At 40.1% G+C, this 17,867-nt stretch overlaps 1 protein-coding gene across 8 annotated transcripts in view; it reads left to right on the top strand.

Moving 5' to 3' along the window:
- tenm1 (teneurin transmembrane protein 1) overlaps nt 1–17,867 on the top strand; it is a 2,430,772-nt gene that overhangs the window by 2,379,281 nt on the left and 33,624 nt on the right. For all 8 annotated transcript variants that reach the window (XM_087991975.1, XM_087991977.1, XM_087991976.1 and 5 more), the window contains 2 exons: nt 4,628–4,800; nt 13,143–13,378. In XM_087991975.1, coding sequence (XP_087848101.1) covers nt 4,628–4,800; nt 13,143–13,378 — 409 coding nt within the window. The remainder of the gene's footprint in view (nt 1–4,627; nt 4,801–13,142; nt 13,379–17,867) is intronic.

Below are 17,867 nucleotides of genomic sequence, written 5' to 3'. Positions count from 1 at the left end.
TTGTACAGCTAATGATGTATAGTAGGGGATTATATATTCAGCATTTAAAGTGGTTCCTCAGGTTAAGAAGTTTTCATGTTCAGCAAGTCAGTTGCAGCTACAGGGTCCTAAATTGTGCAATTTTTGTCAGACCAGGGTTGGATGTGGGAGAGGGTCAAGCCCATTGATCCTGTAAACAAGTCCTAGGTGACCAAGTGACAGGCGAGTGCTCAAGTGAGCTGGTCAGAGGCCCAGTTTGGTTCCCCACACATTCATCCCAATTGGAACAAAAATGGTAAGGCCCTCTAAACCTATCCTCTCACAACAGCTGATTCCCACATATTCCCAATGACCTCTCATACTCACCATGCCAACGTAATGCTTCCTAGTTATTTCCCTTGACCCTTCAATCTATGCATGCCAATTTACTGCCAATGTACCACTTCCATGCCCATCCATTGTCTACTTGTGAATGAAACATCGTGTTAACAGTACACCAACTCAGAAATGTTCTTTCATAAAAAAGATGCTGTTCCGACAATTCCATAAAAATGATAATTTTAGATATTAATTGTCAATAACAGAGACTTCAAACATTTAATAACTCAATTTTGCCCAAATAAACATTGAGACATTAACAAACATTATCACACAAAGTAAAAAAAATTAACCAAAATATGTCAGTGAAATAAAATCAATAATTCACTTGGCAAAATCCAGTCCCTAAAGTACACCATTTGCTCTAAAATGCTTTGCTTCACCCAGTGACCGTGAAAAGTCTTATATAAAAGCATCTCCTTTTTCTCTCATTGACAAAAGAGAAAGATAGTAGTCCTTTTTCCTTCTCTCACCGCTTACCACCATGAATTATACATTAACGTAAAGGTGTATAATGCATAAGTCTATGAGTATCAGTAAAACTAGAAACCTGCAATAACATTCAACTAGTTCACCAAAACTTTCCCGCACAGTTATGCTCCAGGCATTTATTTGCTGATGTGTAGAACTTGCAACACCATATAATCTTTTAAAGATAAAAAGATTCATGCACATGGTCAATTCTGTTCTATCAGCCTCCTCCCAATCATCTCGGAAGTAACGAAAGACATTGTTAATAGTGCTATCAAATGAAACCTATTTAATATGAATAAGCTCACTGCTATTTAGATGCAAGAGCTATTTGGCTCCAGAATGTACTTCACCACTATTCCCAAAAGCAGAATATCAGAGGGGAAATGAGAATGGCTGAATTTGGCAACAACATACTGTGCTGAAAATGTGTTGCTGGAAAAGCGCAGCAGGTCAGGCAGCATCCAAGGAACAGGAGAATCGACGTTTCGGGCATAAGCCCTTCTTCAGGGCTCTTCAGAAGCTCTTCAGCCACGTTCTCAAACAGACTCGCTACCACAGCCACATCTCCTGCCTCAGCACCTGCCCACTTTCTCCTCCAACAACATACTATGGATGAACTAAGGTCAAAAAAACTCAAAAGGAAACCTTTCTAATACCTGACTTCATATCTGGCTCAAAGCACAACAGATGTGATTGTGTTTTTCATCTCAGCCATGTTCAGCTACTTTATTGATGAACTTCCCTCCATCCCAATGATGGTTCATAGTGTTCAGTTCCATTCATAAATCATCTGAGAATGAAATATTCCCACACCAACAGCCACACAACATTTAGTTTGGACCCCAACAAGTGTCAGGTAGATTTGTGATGTATATGCGCCCTCCCTTGATCATCAGTGCACCTTGGTTGCAATATACATAATTTGTAAGATGCAAAATAGTAGTTTGCCAAAGTTATTTCAACAGCAACTCCCATTCCTGCAACTACAATCACTGAGAAGGGCAAGAGTAGAAAAATCACGAGAACATTAGCTTGTGTGACTTACATGTTCAGCTTGTGAGTGAAACAACAAATATTATTTTTTATTAATTGTCAGTGGGTCAAAATGGATGCAGCAAGAGCACTAGGCCTGAAATGGTTTAAGGAGAAATTCCACGATCACCTTTTTAGACCAATTAAGAATGAGGAATAAATGCAAACATGCCATCCAAAAATAATGTTTTAGAAACACTAACATAGCTGTCATTTTAGCTGTTAGGAGATATCTGCTTCCAAAAGTGAATTATTTAGTGCAGTGCAAATTATTGCATCTATCAGTTCCACATTCATGGCAGCATCTGATTCAGGAGAAACCCCAAAGCTCAGAGTGTGCAGCAAACATAACCTACTTGAGTACATATTGGCCCTAGTTTTGCAACGGCAGCAATCTACATGCCTGGAGCTGCTGGCTGCTTGAATCAAGTTGCCCCAAACCATACTGAGCTGACTATCTCATTTTGCATAGTCAGCTAATTTGAATAACAGAATCAGCTCCCGGCACAGTTCTGGCTCTGCACCAATAGCTATTAAAATTAAGTAATAACACAAAAGTAACATTAGCCTTAAAGGGATGTGGTTGGAAAAATATTCCAACTTTTGTAAAGAGTCAAATGGATTTTAAGTTCTTGTCAGCCCATGCCAAGACTGTGCAGGGTGGCGGAATAAATTGTCCTCGACACAACATAAAGTGAAATGAAATAGAGTTAATGACCAAGTAATGGAGAAGAGTGGAATCCAACCTCATTTGTGGATTCTAAAGTGGGTGTACAGTGAGTGTGAGCAGCAGAGATGAGTCAGGACAATTTTCATAGGGAACAGAAATGCATTTTCCTGTGGGGAACTAACAACCACTCTTGCTCAAGGTACCATTTTCAATGCTCTGATAATTAGACACCCAGAAAGGAACAGGAAACTGTCACCTAGAGAGTGGTGAACATGTTGCTTTTTGCAACCAAGGATACAGTCACTTTTTTGATGTTTCTGTGGGTAAATAATTGATAATTGTCAACAGATCAGATGGCATTCAAAATTAAAACTGGGAAATCAGGCATCTACATAACTGACCTCTCATTTTCTACCTTCCGTAAGCTGGAGATCATTCTAAATTCTGTCACCTGTGTACTTGTCTGCATTAGGTTCCACCCATCTATTACCCCAGTGCTCACTGACCTACACTCTCGTCTGGTTAAGCAACATTTGGATTCTAAAATTTGGCCTTATTTTCAAATTTCTCCATGTAATTTTTATAATCTGGATCTCCTCCATTCCCATGCCCTCCAAAATATCTGTGTTCTTCTAGTTTTTCCCACTGCGAAGAACTCCAATTTTAATTGCTGTGCTCACGGTACTCTTAGTTGCCCAGGCTACAAACTTTGTTTCCCTGTTTACCTGATGGAGCCCCAAGCCCTGAAACCCCACCTCTGTAACTTTTGAATATCTTTCCAAATAATGTCTTTATATGACTCTGTGTTATGTTTTACTGACTAATGCTCCTTGGAAGTACTTTGGGAAATGTTACTACATAATAGTGCTATGTATGTGTAAGTTATTGTTGAAACTAAAAACTGCAGATGGAGATCTTTCACTTCCATCCATAGTTACAAATCCAAACTGAACACTTATTTTGTTCCAGCAGATGGGAGGAAGTATAAGCAGTAACTATCTGGTCTCCCAAAACTGATACTGAAACAAAATAATGTGGTTTTCTTTTTAATAGATCATGATTATGGAATATCTTTGAAGTGATCAAATCTCCCAAAGAGTTTGCAAGAATACTATAAAGCAAAATATGACACTGAGCCACTTAAGAAGTCATTAAGATACAGATATGGTCAAAGCTATAGGCTTTATGGAGTATCTTAGGTGTGGAGGGGTAGGGAGAGAATTCCAGAGAGATTTGGGCTGAAGTAGCTGAGTGCATCATTGGTATACCAATTATAATTGGGAATGCAGGAGAGGCCAGATTTACAGGAGGGCAGATATCTCAGATGTTTGTGGACCTAAAGATGTTTAGAGAGCAGGGTGGAGATGATTAAATGAAAAGATTTGAAATCGAGACTAAAGATTTTAAAATGGAGGCATTACCAAATTGGGAGCCAGTGTAAGTGAGTAAATGCAGGGGGTGATGACTGAAAAGGGCTTTTTGAGAAGTAAGACATGAGCATCACAGATCTGAGTGAGCTCAGGTTTTATAGAAAGTTGAATATCAGAGGTGACTAGAAGCACATTGAAATAGTCAAACCTAGAGGTATCAAAGACATGGCTAAAGACTTCAGGTGCAGAGCATTCGGGTGAAGATGGACACAATATAGACTTGGCAGTAGACTCGCTTGGAGAATGAGTGGATACATGGTCAGAACTTCACCTCATGGTTCAGCAAAACACCAATGTTGTGTTTGTTCTAGTTCAACCCAAGATACCTGTCAGGGAGAAGCTTGGCATCTATGACTAAGGACTGATTTTTTTTGTCTGGAATTGACAATAATAGATTTAGCCTTCCTGATATTTACACTGAGAAATGCTCTGCTCACCTGGTAATGGGTGTTTGGCAAGTAAGGGACAATGGAGGTATCAAGAGTGATGTTTGAGCATTAAGCAGGATGTACCCATAGAATCTGATGCTGTATTTCCAGATACATCTTTTTCTTTTGGTTCCCCCCTTCCCTCGGGTTAAATATTCCTTAAGAACGTCTTTTGTGTGGTATCAACAACATGTAATTATTCCTAATTTCTTTGTTTAAAACTTTCATTTACCTAGGTATGACAGTGATGGTCACCTGACGAATGTGACTTTTCCAACTGGCCAAGTCAGCAGTTTCTATCGTGAGGTGGACAAGTCGGTGCAAGTGGAAGCAAATCTATCCAACAGAGAGAATTTTGCTATTACAGCCAACTTCTCAGCTACCAATGCTGTATATATTTATAGGCAAGGTAAACCAGACTCTATTCACTGAATACAAAAGTTTCAAACAACACAAGTTGCTTTTAATTTGTAGTGATTTGAATGATCGACTGTAATATTCATACTTATGAGGTAAAATCTTCCTCTGCTCTGGGAAAGTCTGACCTACGCTTTTGTGGATCAGTCATGTGTGACACCATATGCTATTTTTGTGTTTTCACTCCAGGATGGAGCTGGCAATGCAGTTTGTGAGCCATGCTTATACCCCTGAGGAGAATGTGTGAGGAAGTGGGCCAATTAGAATGCCCACCTTGCATTTCCAACACAGCATCCCAGCTTCCAGCAATGTTTTAATGCAACACGAACCTCACCCTTCACTCCCCACCTATCCACCATGCCAACTTATGCTTCTTCCGATCACACATGCCAATCCATGCCACCTCTATGCCATTAATATATACACCTTGCCCCTTCAGATCACTTAGTACTCTCAGCTAGTATACACTATGTATAGTCCTCAGATTCTATGGAACGTCAATGGAAATATTTTATATTCCTTCAAAAAAATGCACCATTTAATACCAGCTTCCATTTCATTGATTTAAGGAAGAAAATGCTTTCTGACATATAACAAGACTTGTAATACTGTAACACTGTTAGTTTGTTTCAACAAGCAAGATGCAACATCAATGTGCTATTACAAATTCTTGAAAGTGTCCTTTATTATCAGGTGAACAGAGAACCTATTGTGCTGAAGCCGAGATGCACTTGAAACTCAGCCATGCATTTCTCATAGCCACATTCCCAAATAATAGGCAGCTCTCTGGGAAGGAGAGAGCTGGAGATGTTCATTTTGATTTGAAATCAGGGGGCCTATTTGTCAGTGTAAAGGAATTAGTAGTTGCATTTTATTGCAGGATCAAAACTATTTATTTTTCATCTATTCAACCAGAGCCATTTAAATCACAGTAGAAAAGATGATAGCGTAGGCTGACAGCACACCGACTGCAGGAGTTCAAGAAAGTAGCTCATCTCTATCTTTCCAAGGGTGACTTGGGACAGGCACTAGATACCAACTCAGCCAGTGATGCCCACAAGTGAATTTTAAAAAGATGATTCACATTGCTGCCACTCAAATTCAGTGATAGAGGGAGTGATTGTTGAAGTGATGAATGTAGTGCCAATCAAGCAGGTCGATTTGTCCTGGGTGATGTCAGGCTTCTTGAATTTTTTTTTGAGCTGTAATTGTGGTGATGCGTTGGATTGATACAAGTATAAGATTTGCAAAATTGTGCTGTTTTCTTGGAGATATATGGTTACTTTTCAAGTAGAAAATAATACGTTGATCGAATGATTGAAGAAATATTAAATTTGACTTGCATTTGAATCAGCTAACATTAATGTTTAGCCTGTAAGAATATAGGTATTTAGTTAAATATAGCTTTAAGCAGTGTAAAGGTAGGTTTTAAAAAATCTTGCAAAATGAAGTGTCACTATTTAAACTTTCTTCTCTCTAAAATCTGATACAAACTCAATACAATTATTTTTGTCTTTACACTGAAATGTTTGGTACTGAAATGCTCACAAAGCTAATTTATGATTATTATATGACAATGTGCACAGCTCAGGACTTGAATTGTAATGTGAAAAGTAAGTAGAATTACTGATACAGTTGATTTTGTTTTATATTCAAGCAAGATTATTTTTCTGCTATCCATGCCCTCAACATAAGCAGGACTATGATGCATATTAGCAAATCTTGACCTTTTGAATTGGACTGTGATTTTGCAAGCAATAGCTATGACAATAACATAATACAAAATGTTCCCTTTTCCCCAACAATCCGCAGATGAAATAACTTATTTACTTTCTCTCGATGGAAGATGCCTAACCCTGATCAGCAACAATTCAAAGAAAGCAGGCTAGTTCTTTGAATTTTGTGTTCCATTGTAGTGTACACTTTAAATAGCCAATACATCCTTCTCAGTTTCAGTAAAGCCAGGGAATAACTGTCATGTCATAAATCAAAAGTGAAGTAGAATTGTGGCGTTCTTGTCAATCATTAAACCCACTCCAGCTGTGGGTAACAGTAATGGAAGTGCACTGTGCAGGCCATCTGTCAGCCTGTCAATTTACAACCAATCTGTCCATCAGTCCTTTTAAAATTTACATTTAGATTGCTCTGGAATAAAGTTCATAGCGAACTAAAAAGAAATGGATTCACGGCAACTGTTGTACATGTTGCTTAAATTTCTAATGTATCTTCTAAAGTATGTGATTTCATTGCATTTTTTTCATGTAGATTGGTTTTATCTGCAATAAAATTAGTGCAGATTTTGTAACAATTTAATAAGCTTTTGCTAAACCTTTCGATCAGTTTTTCATTTCCCATTCATTCTTCTCTCTCGACCTAACCATAGAAACATCGATTGGGATTTTCAACTGTACAGAATCCCAGCAGACCTTTGATATGATGCAGGTTCCACCCATTCCATTAGCTCATCTCTGAACCCTTGCTGATTTTCTACGATCAGGATCTTATAGAGTAGCTTTGTTTAATCGTTACCTAAATTCCAAATTTAATTGAGGAACTTTCTGGGGTGAGAACGAATGGTGAGAGGTTGCAAAATAGGCCTCTCCAAGCTTGGATTGAAGACTGTAATTGTACTTTAAATGTTAAAGCTCCCGACCACCACAGAAACTGCGCTTGCAAGATTGTGTTGAGATTTCGAGAAGGCATTTGACAAGGTGCTATGTAAAAGGTATTGCACAAAATAGGAGCTCATAGTATATGGGTAATATATTAGTATGGATGGAGCTTGGCTGGCTGGGAGTAAACTAAGTTTATAAAATCTAATCTTTTTCCAATTGGCAGGATATGACAAGTAGAGCCCCTAAAGGGTCTATGCTGTGGCCTTAGCTTTTTACAATCAATGTCTTAGATGAGGGGAGCAAAGTATGAAAGCTAATTTTGCAAATTACACAAACATAGATAGAATTATATGTGAAGAACGCTTATAAAGGCTGCAGGTGGATATAAATAGGTTAAGTGAGTAGGTAAAAATGTGGCAGTTGGAATATAATGTGAAAATGGTGAAGTTGTTCACTTCAGCAGGAAGAATAAAAAAACAGAGTATTACTTAAATGGAGAATGACTGCAGAATTCAGAGGAGCAGCTGGATCTAGGTGTTCCTGTGAATTAATCACAAAATGTCAGTGTCCAGGTACAACCAGTAATTAAGAAGGCTAATGGGATGCTATTTTTATAATGAAAGAAACTGAAGATAAATGTAAGGGTGTTGTGCTTACATTATATGGAGCATTGGAGAAACCATGTCTTGAATATCATGTTAACGTTTCCTCTGCTCATTTAAAAAAGGATGTAATTGAATTGGAAGTTAGATTAATACCTGGAATGAGTAGGTTATGTTATGAGGAAAACTCTACAGACTGGGCTTGTTATCATTGGAATTTAGGAGTTTAGAAGAGTGAGGGGTGATTTGATTGAAGTATAGAAGATTGTTAAACATCTTGACAAGGTGAATCTGGAAAAGGTGTTTCTAGTTGTGATTATTTTCTGAACGAGTGTTTTAAAAATTAAGTGATGCTGTTTTAGGGCAGAGATGAAGAGGGTTTTCTTTCTCTCTGAGGGTCATGCGACATTGGAACTCTCAGCCATAGAAGATGATGGAGGTGATGCCATTGAATATGTTTAAGGCAGAGTTACGTCGAATTTAATGAAGCAAGGGAATCAAAGGCTATCAGAGATGGATGGTTAAAAATCATACAACACCAGGTTATAGTCCAACAGATTATTTGGAAGCACTAACTTTCGGAGCGCCACTCCTTCATCACTCAGAAAGCTAGTTCTTCCAAATAAACTTATAGAACATAGAACATAAAACATTACAGCGCAGTACAGGCCCTTTGGCCCTCAATGTTGCACTGCCCTGTCATACTAATCTGAAGCCCATCTCACCCACACTACTCCATGTACGTCCATATGCCTGTCCAATGACGACTCAAATACACCCAAACTTGGCAAATCCACTACCGCCGCAGGCAAAGCACTCCACATCCCCACCACTCTCTGAGCAAAACCCCACCCCTGACATCCACCCCACACCCATCCCCCCCCACTCCAAAGCCGTGTTCCCCCCGTGTCTGCCGTCCCCATACTTGGAAAAAGGCTCTCCCTGTCCACCCGATCCAACCCTCCGACCATCCCACACACCTCCACTAAGTCACCTCTCAACCTTCCACCCTCCAACGAGAACAGCCCTAAGGCCCCCAGCCTCCCCCCAGCAAGACACCCACTCCACACCAGGCAACATCCCAGCAAATCTCCTCCGCATCCTCCCCAAAGCCCCCACACCTCCCCCACAATGCGGCGACCAAAACCGCACACAATACTCCAAGCGCGGCCGCACCAGAGCCCCGCACAGCCGCAGCACAACCGCCCAGCTCCGAAACTCAATCCCTCCATCAACAAAGGCCAAAACACCGCACACCTTCCCTTGTTGGACTATAACCTGGTGTTGTGTGATATTTAACTTTATCCACCTCAGTCCAAGATCAGCATCCTCCAAATCAGGAGATAGATTGGTGTATTGAATTAGAAATACAAACAGATCAGCTGTTTTTTTTTGAATAGTGGAACAGACTTGAGAAGCCAAACAGTCCAGCCTAATCCCAATTCATGTGTTTGTATGTACACACCAAGACCTTCCTAGTGTCCACTATTGTCAATGTTCAAATTATAGAAGTACATTGTTTGTTGTAATACCATTATATGTAAAAGTGAAGTCGCTATAGTCTTACCAGATCATACGGCTGTTCTTTCATTGGAGAGAAACGTCTGGTAGTGGTTTAACCTGAGGGTCACCATGCCTCAGGCAAAGGGCAAGGTTGAGTAGAAGAGTCCTTCATAATCACATAAGCTGGTGCAGGAATTGAAATCATGCTGTTGGCATTATTCTGCATCACAAACCTGCCTCTAACCAATTGAGAGAAAGTGAGGGCTGCAGATTCTGGAGATCAGAGCTGAAAATGTGTTGCTGGAAAAGTGCAGCATGTCAGGCAGCATCCAAGGAACAGGAGAATCGACGTTTCGGGATAAGCCCTTCTTCAGGAAAACGTCGATTCAGGAAATGCCCGAAACGTCGATTCTCCTGTTCCTTGGATGCTACCTGACCTGCTGCGCTTTTCCAGCAATACATTTTCAGCTCTAACCAATTGAGTATGTCCTCCAGGCAGGGATATTCCTTGTGGCCGAGAGTGTAGTGCTAGACAAGCACAGCACATCAGGAGCAGAAAAATCAATGGTTCGGGCAAAAGTCCTTCATTAGGAATGAGGCTGGGAGCCAAGGGGATGGAAACATAAATGGGAGGGTGTGTGGGGCTGGGGGGGATGGTAGTTGAGAGTGCGCTAGGTAGAATGGAGATGGTGGTAATGGTGATAGGTCAGAGAGGAGGGTGGAGTGGATAGATGGGAAGGAAGGTGGACAGGTCAGACAGGTCATGAGGGCAGTACCTTGTTGATGGTTGGAACTGAGGTAAGGTGGGAGGAGGGGAAATGAGGAAACTGGTGAAATCCACATTGATGCCATGGGGTTGGAGGATCCCGAGACGGAAGATGAGGCATTCTTCCTCCAGGCATTGGGTGGTTTGGGAGTGGCAATGGAGGAGGCCCAGGACCTTGGCAGAGTGGGAGGGGGAGTTGAAGTGGTCAGCCACGGGGTGGTGGGATTGGTTGGTGTGAATGTCTGGAGACGTTCACTGAAGTGCTCTGCGAGTAGGCATCCTGTCTCTCCAATCTATACTGCATCCTTATCTCTACATTTGAACCAACAAGTCTTGCAGTGGTGAATGGGGATGCAGACTGGACTCAAGAGATATGTTTGAGTTACACAAGTAAACTTTTTTTTATCTCAAATGGAAAGTAATGACTGCTTTCTAACTTTGCTCTCACTGTGACATTCACTCAGCTTTGGTGTAGCAAATGTTCCTGTTACAGAACTTTCAAATTGTCAATCACATGGAATTTCAGGCTGGAGGCAACACTGGCTTTTTTTTAACCTGCCTGTAGTTGGGAATTGTTTTCAGATTTTCCCCCTCCTAATTTTATGTGCTTGAAATACAACCAAAACATTTACAGAATTGTTTTTACAAAGGCCCACAGGTTAGTCAAGCAACCAATCCATTACCTACATCTAAATTAAAAGCAAAGTGCTGTGGTGTAACAGTGATGGCTGCAGCATGAGTAAAAGCCGGTGCCGATTGAACACCGTGGCTGAACAGTATATCTCCCAAAGGAGGTGACTGGAATCCTGCCTTCAGAACAGAATTCAACCTGAGTTTCAATGCAGATTGTTGGCGAAAATTGGAATATTTGCTTTGTGCAAATGACATCAATGGCTTTCCTGGTCACACAGTTGGTCAAGGTCAGAAAGTGAGCACACAGAATGAAGTCTCAGGGATATAGAGAGTCTTTAAATAATTGATTGAGGAGAATCCATGTGAAAATTAATGACAAAGAGGAAAATAAAGCAATGATAAGAAAGGACAGAATTTATACAAAATATCAGTAAGGGTGAGAGTCGGGACGAATGGTAAAAAGACAACGCCAGTTCATCTAAATGTGTGCAGTAATTATGATGAGCTGAATGTATTAAATATATTAAAAAGTGGTTAGAATATGATAGCTAATCCAAGGTCTAGTTGCAAAGCAAAAAAGACTAGAATAAAATATTCAAAGATTTTTAACAGATAATATTTAGGAAACATAAGTAAGGAAAATGAAGTGGAGTTGTGTTTCTGAAGGATGAAATCAAGACAAGAATGCAACACGATCTCGGTTTGGAAGATCAAGTGTAGGATCAGTTTGGATGGAGATAAGAAATAGCAAGTGATAGAATTCACTGATAAGAGTAATTCTTGATTCTTGTTAGAGAGCTTGAACTGTATATATCAAGAAACAATGGGAATGCTAAGAAAGTGATTGCAATAATCATGACCAATTTTAATCTTCGTTTGGATGAGACAAATCAGATTGGCAAAAGTAGTCTCAAATATACTCAGACAGTTTCTGAACCAACAGGCGTCAGACTATTTTAGAAAAAAAACACAAAAAAACTATTGATGCTGGAAATCAGAAACAAAAACAGCAATTGCTGGAAATCTCAGCAGGTCTGGCAGTATCTGTGGAGAGAAAGCAGAGTTAACAATTCAGGTCCAATGACCCTTCAGATCTGATTGTAGTTCAGAAAAAGTTGGTCGATATGCTCAAGATAGGACAGGGAGGAGTAAATGATAGATGCAGATGGAGCCCAGAGAGAGAGAAAAATTGTTGAGCAGATGAAGGAATGGGTAAAGTCCAGCCTGGGAGAATTAATATCTGCTAATGGGGACTGTTAGTGGCTGACAATGGGTTGTTTATGATAGCAGCCTATGTAAATGAAAGCCCAGTGAGTGCAGTTTGGGGTAAGGATGTTGGAGAAGGTGCTCAAGCCCTAAAATTATTGAATTCAATATTGAGTCCAGAAAGCTGCAGAGTTCCCAAGTGAAAAATGAGGTGCTGTTTTCCAGCGTGCACTGAGTATTTCAGGAGCACTGTCGCAAATCTGAGATAGAGATATGGGCCAGGGAATTGGTGATGTGTTGAAGTGGCAGGCAACAGGAAGCTTCTATGACTTATAGTCTTATGTTTGCTTGCTCAAAAGATGGTGGGACGCCTAATTCAGTGCAAGGTCATCATTTCTTCTTCCAATCAGGCAGTTTGGATGACAGCAGCTCACCTTTCTCTGAAATCAAATCTCTCAGGGCAGAAATCCTTACCTATGACAGCTGATAACCAATTGGAGCCTGGCAGCTCTTGGATTTGGCAATACCACTGAGAAAGCCATGGCTGCTAACAGGAGGACAACAGAGACCACAAGGTCCAAGGGGACAGAAAACTACTTTTAGGCCAACTAATGCAGACTGAGTGACATCCTCCAACTGACAGGCAGCCTGCATGGGTTTTCAACTTGGGGGGGGCTGATTTTTGTTTGCTCAATTTGAAGCTGAGGTAATTGCAGCCCAAGTGGGAATGGGCCCTTAAATGGTTATTGATTAACCATTAAAGAGGCATCAATTGAAAACTGGTTGGGTATGTCGAGTTTGAGCCTTTTCATCCAGACCCTCATTTTAGAGGGAACAAGAAGGTGCCAGGATTCTGATTAATTACCCTGGCCAATTAATCTCCATTCCTGCCACTGAGCCCACCATGTCATGGACCTAAAGATTGCATCCCTTAGATAAGATCCAGCAAGACAACTTTAATGAAGTATAAACTTAATTATTAATTATTAGAGGCATTTTTTTTTTCCAGAGCACATTCAAAATACCTACCGGGTTGGCTCTGATGGCTCTTTGCAAGTCACTTTTGCCAGCGGGATGGAATTGACTTTACAGACAGAACCTCACCTCTTGGCTGGAGCTGCAAATCCAACTATGGGAAAACGTAACATCTCATTGCCTACTGAACACAATCCAAACATAGTGGAGTGGAGACAGAGGAAGGAGCAGAGCAAAGGCAATCTTGCTGTCTTTGGAAGGAGATTTCGGGTTAGTACAAGAAAGAAAGTTTATTTCCAGAAAGCAGGTCATAATTATTAAGATATTATGATAACTGCAAAATATTTTCATGACAAAACAAAAGACATTGATAAATCATCATGCAATAGATCATATTTAGAGAGCACTCAGCGCTTTTCAGTTCTGGTTGAAGGACACTTGCAAAAACACAAATATCCAGTTCAGATGATGCTGAGTATTATTATGATGGTCTTGGATTACATTGTCATACAGCAAGGATAAGGTAATCTGATTCAACTCACATGAAAGGGAAATATTTATGAAAGCAACTGACACCAGTGAATTCAATAAAATAAGTGCATAGACATTTATAACAAGAATCTCCACCCCATAAAAATGGATGCTACATCCCCATTTGCATCATTAGAACACAAGAACTAGGAGCAGGAGTAGGCTGTCTGACCCTTTGAGCCTGCTCCGCCATTCAATAAGATCATGCCTGATCTTCTTGTGGACTCAGCTCCATTTACCCATGCTCTCACTGTATCCCTTAATTCCTTTATTGTTAAAAAAAATCTATCTTAGCTTTAAAAATGTTTACTGAAGTAGCATCAAATACTTCACTGGGCAAGGAATTCCATAGATTTACAACCTTCTGGGTGAAGAGATTCCTTCTCAATTCAGTCCTAAATCTGCTCCCTCTAATCTTGAGACTATGCCCTCTTGTCCTAGTTTCACCTGCCAGTGGAAACATTCTCTCTATTTCTATCCTATGTATTCCCTTCATAATTTTATATGTTTCTATAAGATGCCCCCTCATCTTCTGCATTCCAATGAATATAATCGTAGTCTATTCAGTCTCTCCTCATAAGTTGACCCTCTCAACTCCAGAAGCAACCGAGTGAACCTCCTCTGCACCCCCTCTAGTGTCAGTACATCCTTCTCAAGTAAGGAAACCAAAACTGCATGCAGTACTCCAGGTGTGGCCTCACCAGCATCTTGTACAGCTGCAACATAACCTCTCTGTTTTTAAAATCAATCCCTTCAGCAATGAATGACAAAATTCCTTTTACCTTCCTACTTATTTGTTATACCCGCGGACCAACCTTCCGTGATTCAGCACAGCAGCATGCTGCAACTTTTACCATTCAAGTAATAATCCTTTTTACTGTTAATCCTACTGAAATGGATGACTTCACATTTATTAACATTGTGTTTTGTCTGCCAGACCTTTGTCCATTCACTCAAAGTATCTGTGTTCCTCCGCAACGTTTCACAATCCTCTGCACACTTTGCTTAGTGTCATCTGCAAACTTTGACACACTACACGTGGTGCCCAATTCCAAATTATCTGTATAAATTGTGAATAATTGCAGTCCCAGTGCTGATCCCTGAGGCACACCACTAATCACTGATTGCCAGCTAGAATAGCACTCATTTATCCGCACTCTGCTTCCCATTAATAAACCAATCCTCTATCCATGCTAATACTTTACCCATAATGCCATGCATCTTTATCTTATGCAGCAGCTCTTGTGCCGCACCTTTTCAAAATATAGATATACCACTTCTACTCGGTCTCCATTGTCCACCTTACTGGTAGTATCTTCATAGCATTCTAAAAGATTTGTTAAGCTTGAACCCATGCTGCGTCTGCCTAACGGCAAAATTCCTATCAAGATGCCTTGATATTTCTTCCTTGATAATAGACTCAAGCATCTTCCCCATTACAGAGATTAAGCTAACCGGTCAATAGTTACCCATTTTTGTCTACCTCTCTTTTTAAACAGTGGCGTCACACTTGCTGTTTTCCAATCTGCTAGGACTACCGCAGAGTCCAGCGAATTTTGGAAAATTACCACTGGTGCACTTGCTATTTATTCCGCCATCTCTGTTAGTATCCTGGGTTGAATCATCAGGGCCAGAAGACTTGTCTATCCTTAGCTCCATCAGCTTGTCCAATACCACCTCTTCCGTAATAATGATTGTTTCCAGGTCCTCACCTATCAGCATCCTAGAGCCTGTGGTTAGCACTGCTGCCTCACAGCGCTAGCGACCCAGGTTCAATTCCCGCCTCGGGCAACTCTCTGTGTGGAGATTGCATATTCTCCCCGAGTCTGCATGTGTTTCCTCCGGGTGCTCCGGTTTCCTCCCACAGTCCGAAGATGTGCAGGTTAGATGAATTGGCCATACTAAATTGCCCGTAGTATTAGGTGAAGGGGTAAATGTAGGGGAATGGGTCTTCGGAGGATCGGTGTGGACTTGTTGGGCCGAAAGGCCTGTTTCCACATTGTAAGTAATCTAATCTAATCATAACTATTAAAATAGTAGGTTTATGAAGGGTTGGGCTGATCAATGATGAAGAGAGACTTAGTTTGAAGATTAAAGTTTGGAGGATTGACTGTACCAATAAATCACATCAATTTTTTTCAAAGGTTATGCAGAGCAATAGTTAGAGATAATTAAACAAAGGAATTTGCTGAATTCAAAACAAATATGTTTGGTTCTGTTAGTGTGTACTCAGGCTTTTGAAAGTAGAGGAGATAGCAGACTCTGCATCCTGCTGATGGATAATGCCTCCACCACTACCATTGCCTTACCATGCAATAGTATCGACCATCTAAAAGCTGCACTCTGCAACTAAGTATCTTTTGACAGCAGATACCAAACATGACCTCCACCAATGCAAACACCCTAAGCAGATATGGAAATATATCACCGTTCCTTTATTGTCAATGGATCAAAACCCTGAAAGTCAAATAGTACTGTGAGTGCACATAAACCAGATGACTGTAGTAGTTCGAGAAGGCAGCTCACACCTACTAGCTTCTTAAGGGCTATTAAAGAGGAATAATAAATGCCAGACTTGGCAGTGACGCCCACATGCAATAACCGATAAAAAGGGATCTATGTGTCCAATTTTCATCCTCCTGGAATATGCTATTAATGTGATGAGACAAGAAAATAGACAATGCAAATTTATTGAAAAAGGAGAGTGCACGACTGGCTAGTTTGGCAAATTTAACAGACCTTTTGAAAAAGCAGTCAATTGGATACAAAAAAGTAATCTAGTGTATGTAGATCTTCTGAAGGCATGCAATAGACCTCTCACAAGAGGCTTGTTAGAAATATTCATGCAAATGTACATAACAACATGAATAAAAAGATGGTTGAGAAATGTAAAATAAAGACTTAGATAAATAAACAAAGTTCAAATTGGATAAAGAGTGCAAGTGACGTATGATGTGGCCAGTGCTGAATTCATTTTTATTGGCAGTTTTGATATTTGAACTTGGGCATAAGCAGGAACATTTCAAGACTTATTGGCAAGACAATGGAATGCATCAAGTAGGACAGTTACACTTCATGAAAACATAGATTGATTTGGGGATGCAGATGCCAGATGCAATTTAATGTACATTTTATTATGTAGTTAGGGAAGATTACAGACAGGCTGAAAGACGTTGAACGGACAGACCTAAGAATTTAAATTCTCTGCAAGTATGGCATTAAACAGCCAAAAAACATAAAGGAAATGTCACAACATTTAATTCTTTTCATAAATGGGTCATAGAATACAAGATTGGATAAGTAATGCAAACATTTGCTTAACCACAGTGCGAATCTTGTGTGTACCTTCTTATAGAAAGAACATTAAAGGTATAAGGTGCATAAAGTAGATTCACCAGGATTAAACCAGCTATGTAGAGATTTAAGAAATTAGAAATGTTCAAATGTAACATTTGAAGGCTGAGGAGATTTACTGAAGTTTTTTTGTAGTTGAAGAAAGATTATTTCCTCAAATTGGAGATCAATAATAACCCCTTCAAAACTTATAATTATTACCAAAAGTGAGAAGAGAGGTTCAGAGAAATGTTGTTGTACACATGATTGTTAGAGCAGGAAATGGTTTGCCACATGCAACTATTGAGACAGATACTTTTCAAAGAGAACTTGGATAAACATTTGCAGCAGAAAATGATACAGAGTTCTAAGGTGAAAGCAAGATAGCTGAATTAGTTTTGAATTGCTCTCAGAGTAAGCTAGCACAGAATACTAAACTGATTAACAAAACCCTCTGTGCTGTAAGCCTCAAAGGTTCAATAATATATTTAAAAGCTTGTAGAATTATTTTATCTGAGGCAAATTTAAATAAACAAAAAAAAACTGCAGAAAGATACAAATAGAGAGAGAAGTATGTGGAAAAGTAGGTCCTGCTTTTGAATCATAGAATCCCTCCAGTGCAGAAAGAGGCCATTTGGCCCATCAAGTTCATACCAACCCTTCATAGAGCATCCCACACAGACCCAGCCTAACATCTTATATTCACCACGGTTAATCTACCCAGCACATCTCCGGATACTACAGGGCAACTTAGCATGGCCAATCCACCTAACCTGCACATCTTTGGACTGTGGGAGGAAACGAGAGCACCCGGTGGAATCCGTGCAGATATGGGGAGAGTGTGCAAACGCTATGCAGTCACCTGAAGCTGGAATCAAACCCAGGTCCCTAGCAC

Source organism: Chiloscyllium plagiosum, unplaced genomic scaffold (genome assembly GCF_037043375.1).
Source record: "Chiloscyllium plagiosum isolate Xiang-an unplaced genomic scaffold, Cpla_swu_hap1 HiC_scaffold_11, whole genome shotgun sequence".
In the NCBI taxonomy this organism is placed as follows: domain Eukaryota; kingdom Metazoa; phylum Chordata; class Chondrichthyes; order Orectolobiformes; family Hemiscylliidae; genus Chiloscyllium; species Chiloscyllium plagiosum.
This window is presented reverse-complemented; position numbering and strand designations above follow the sequence as displayed.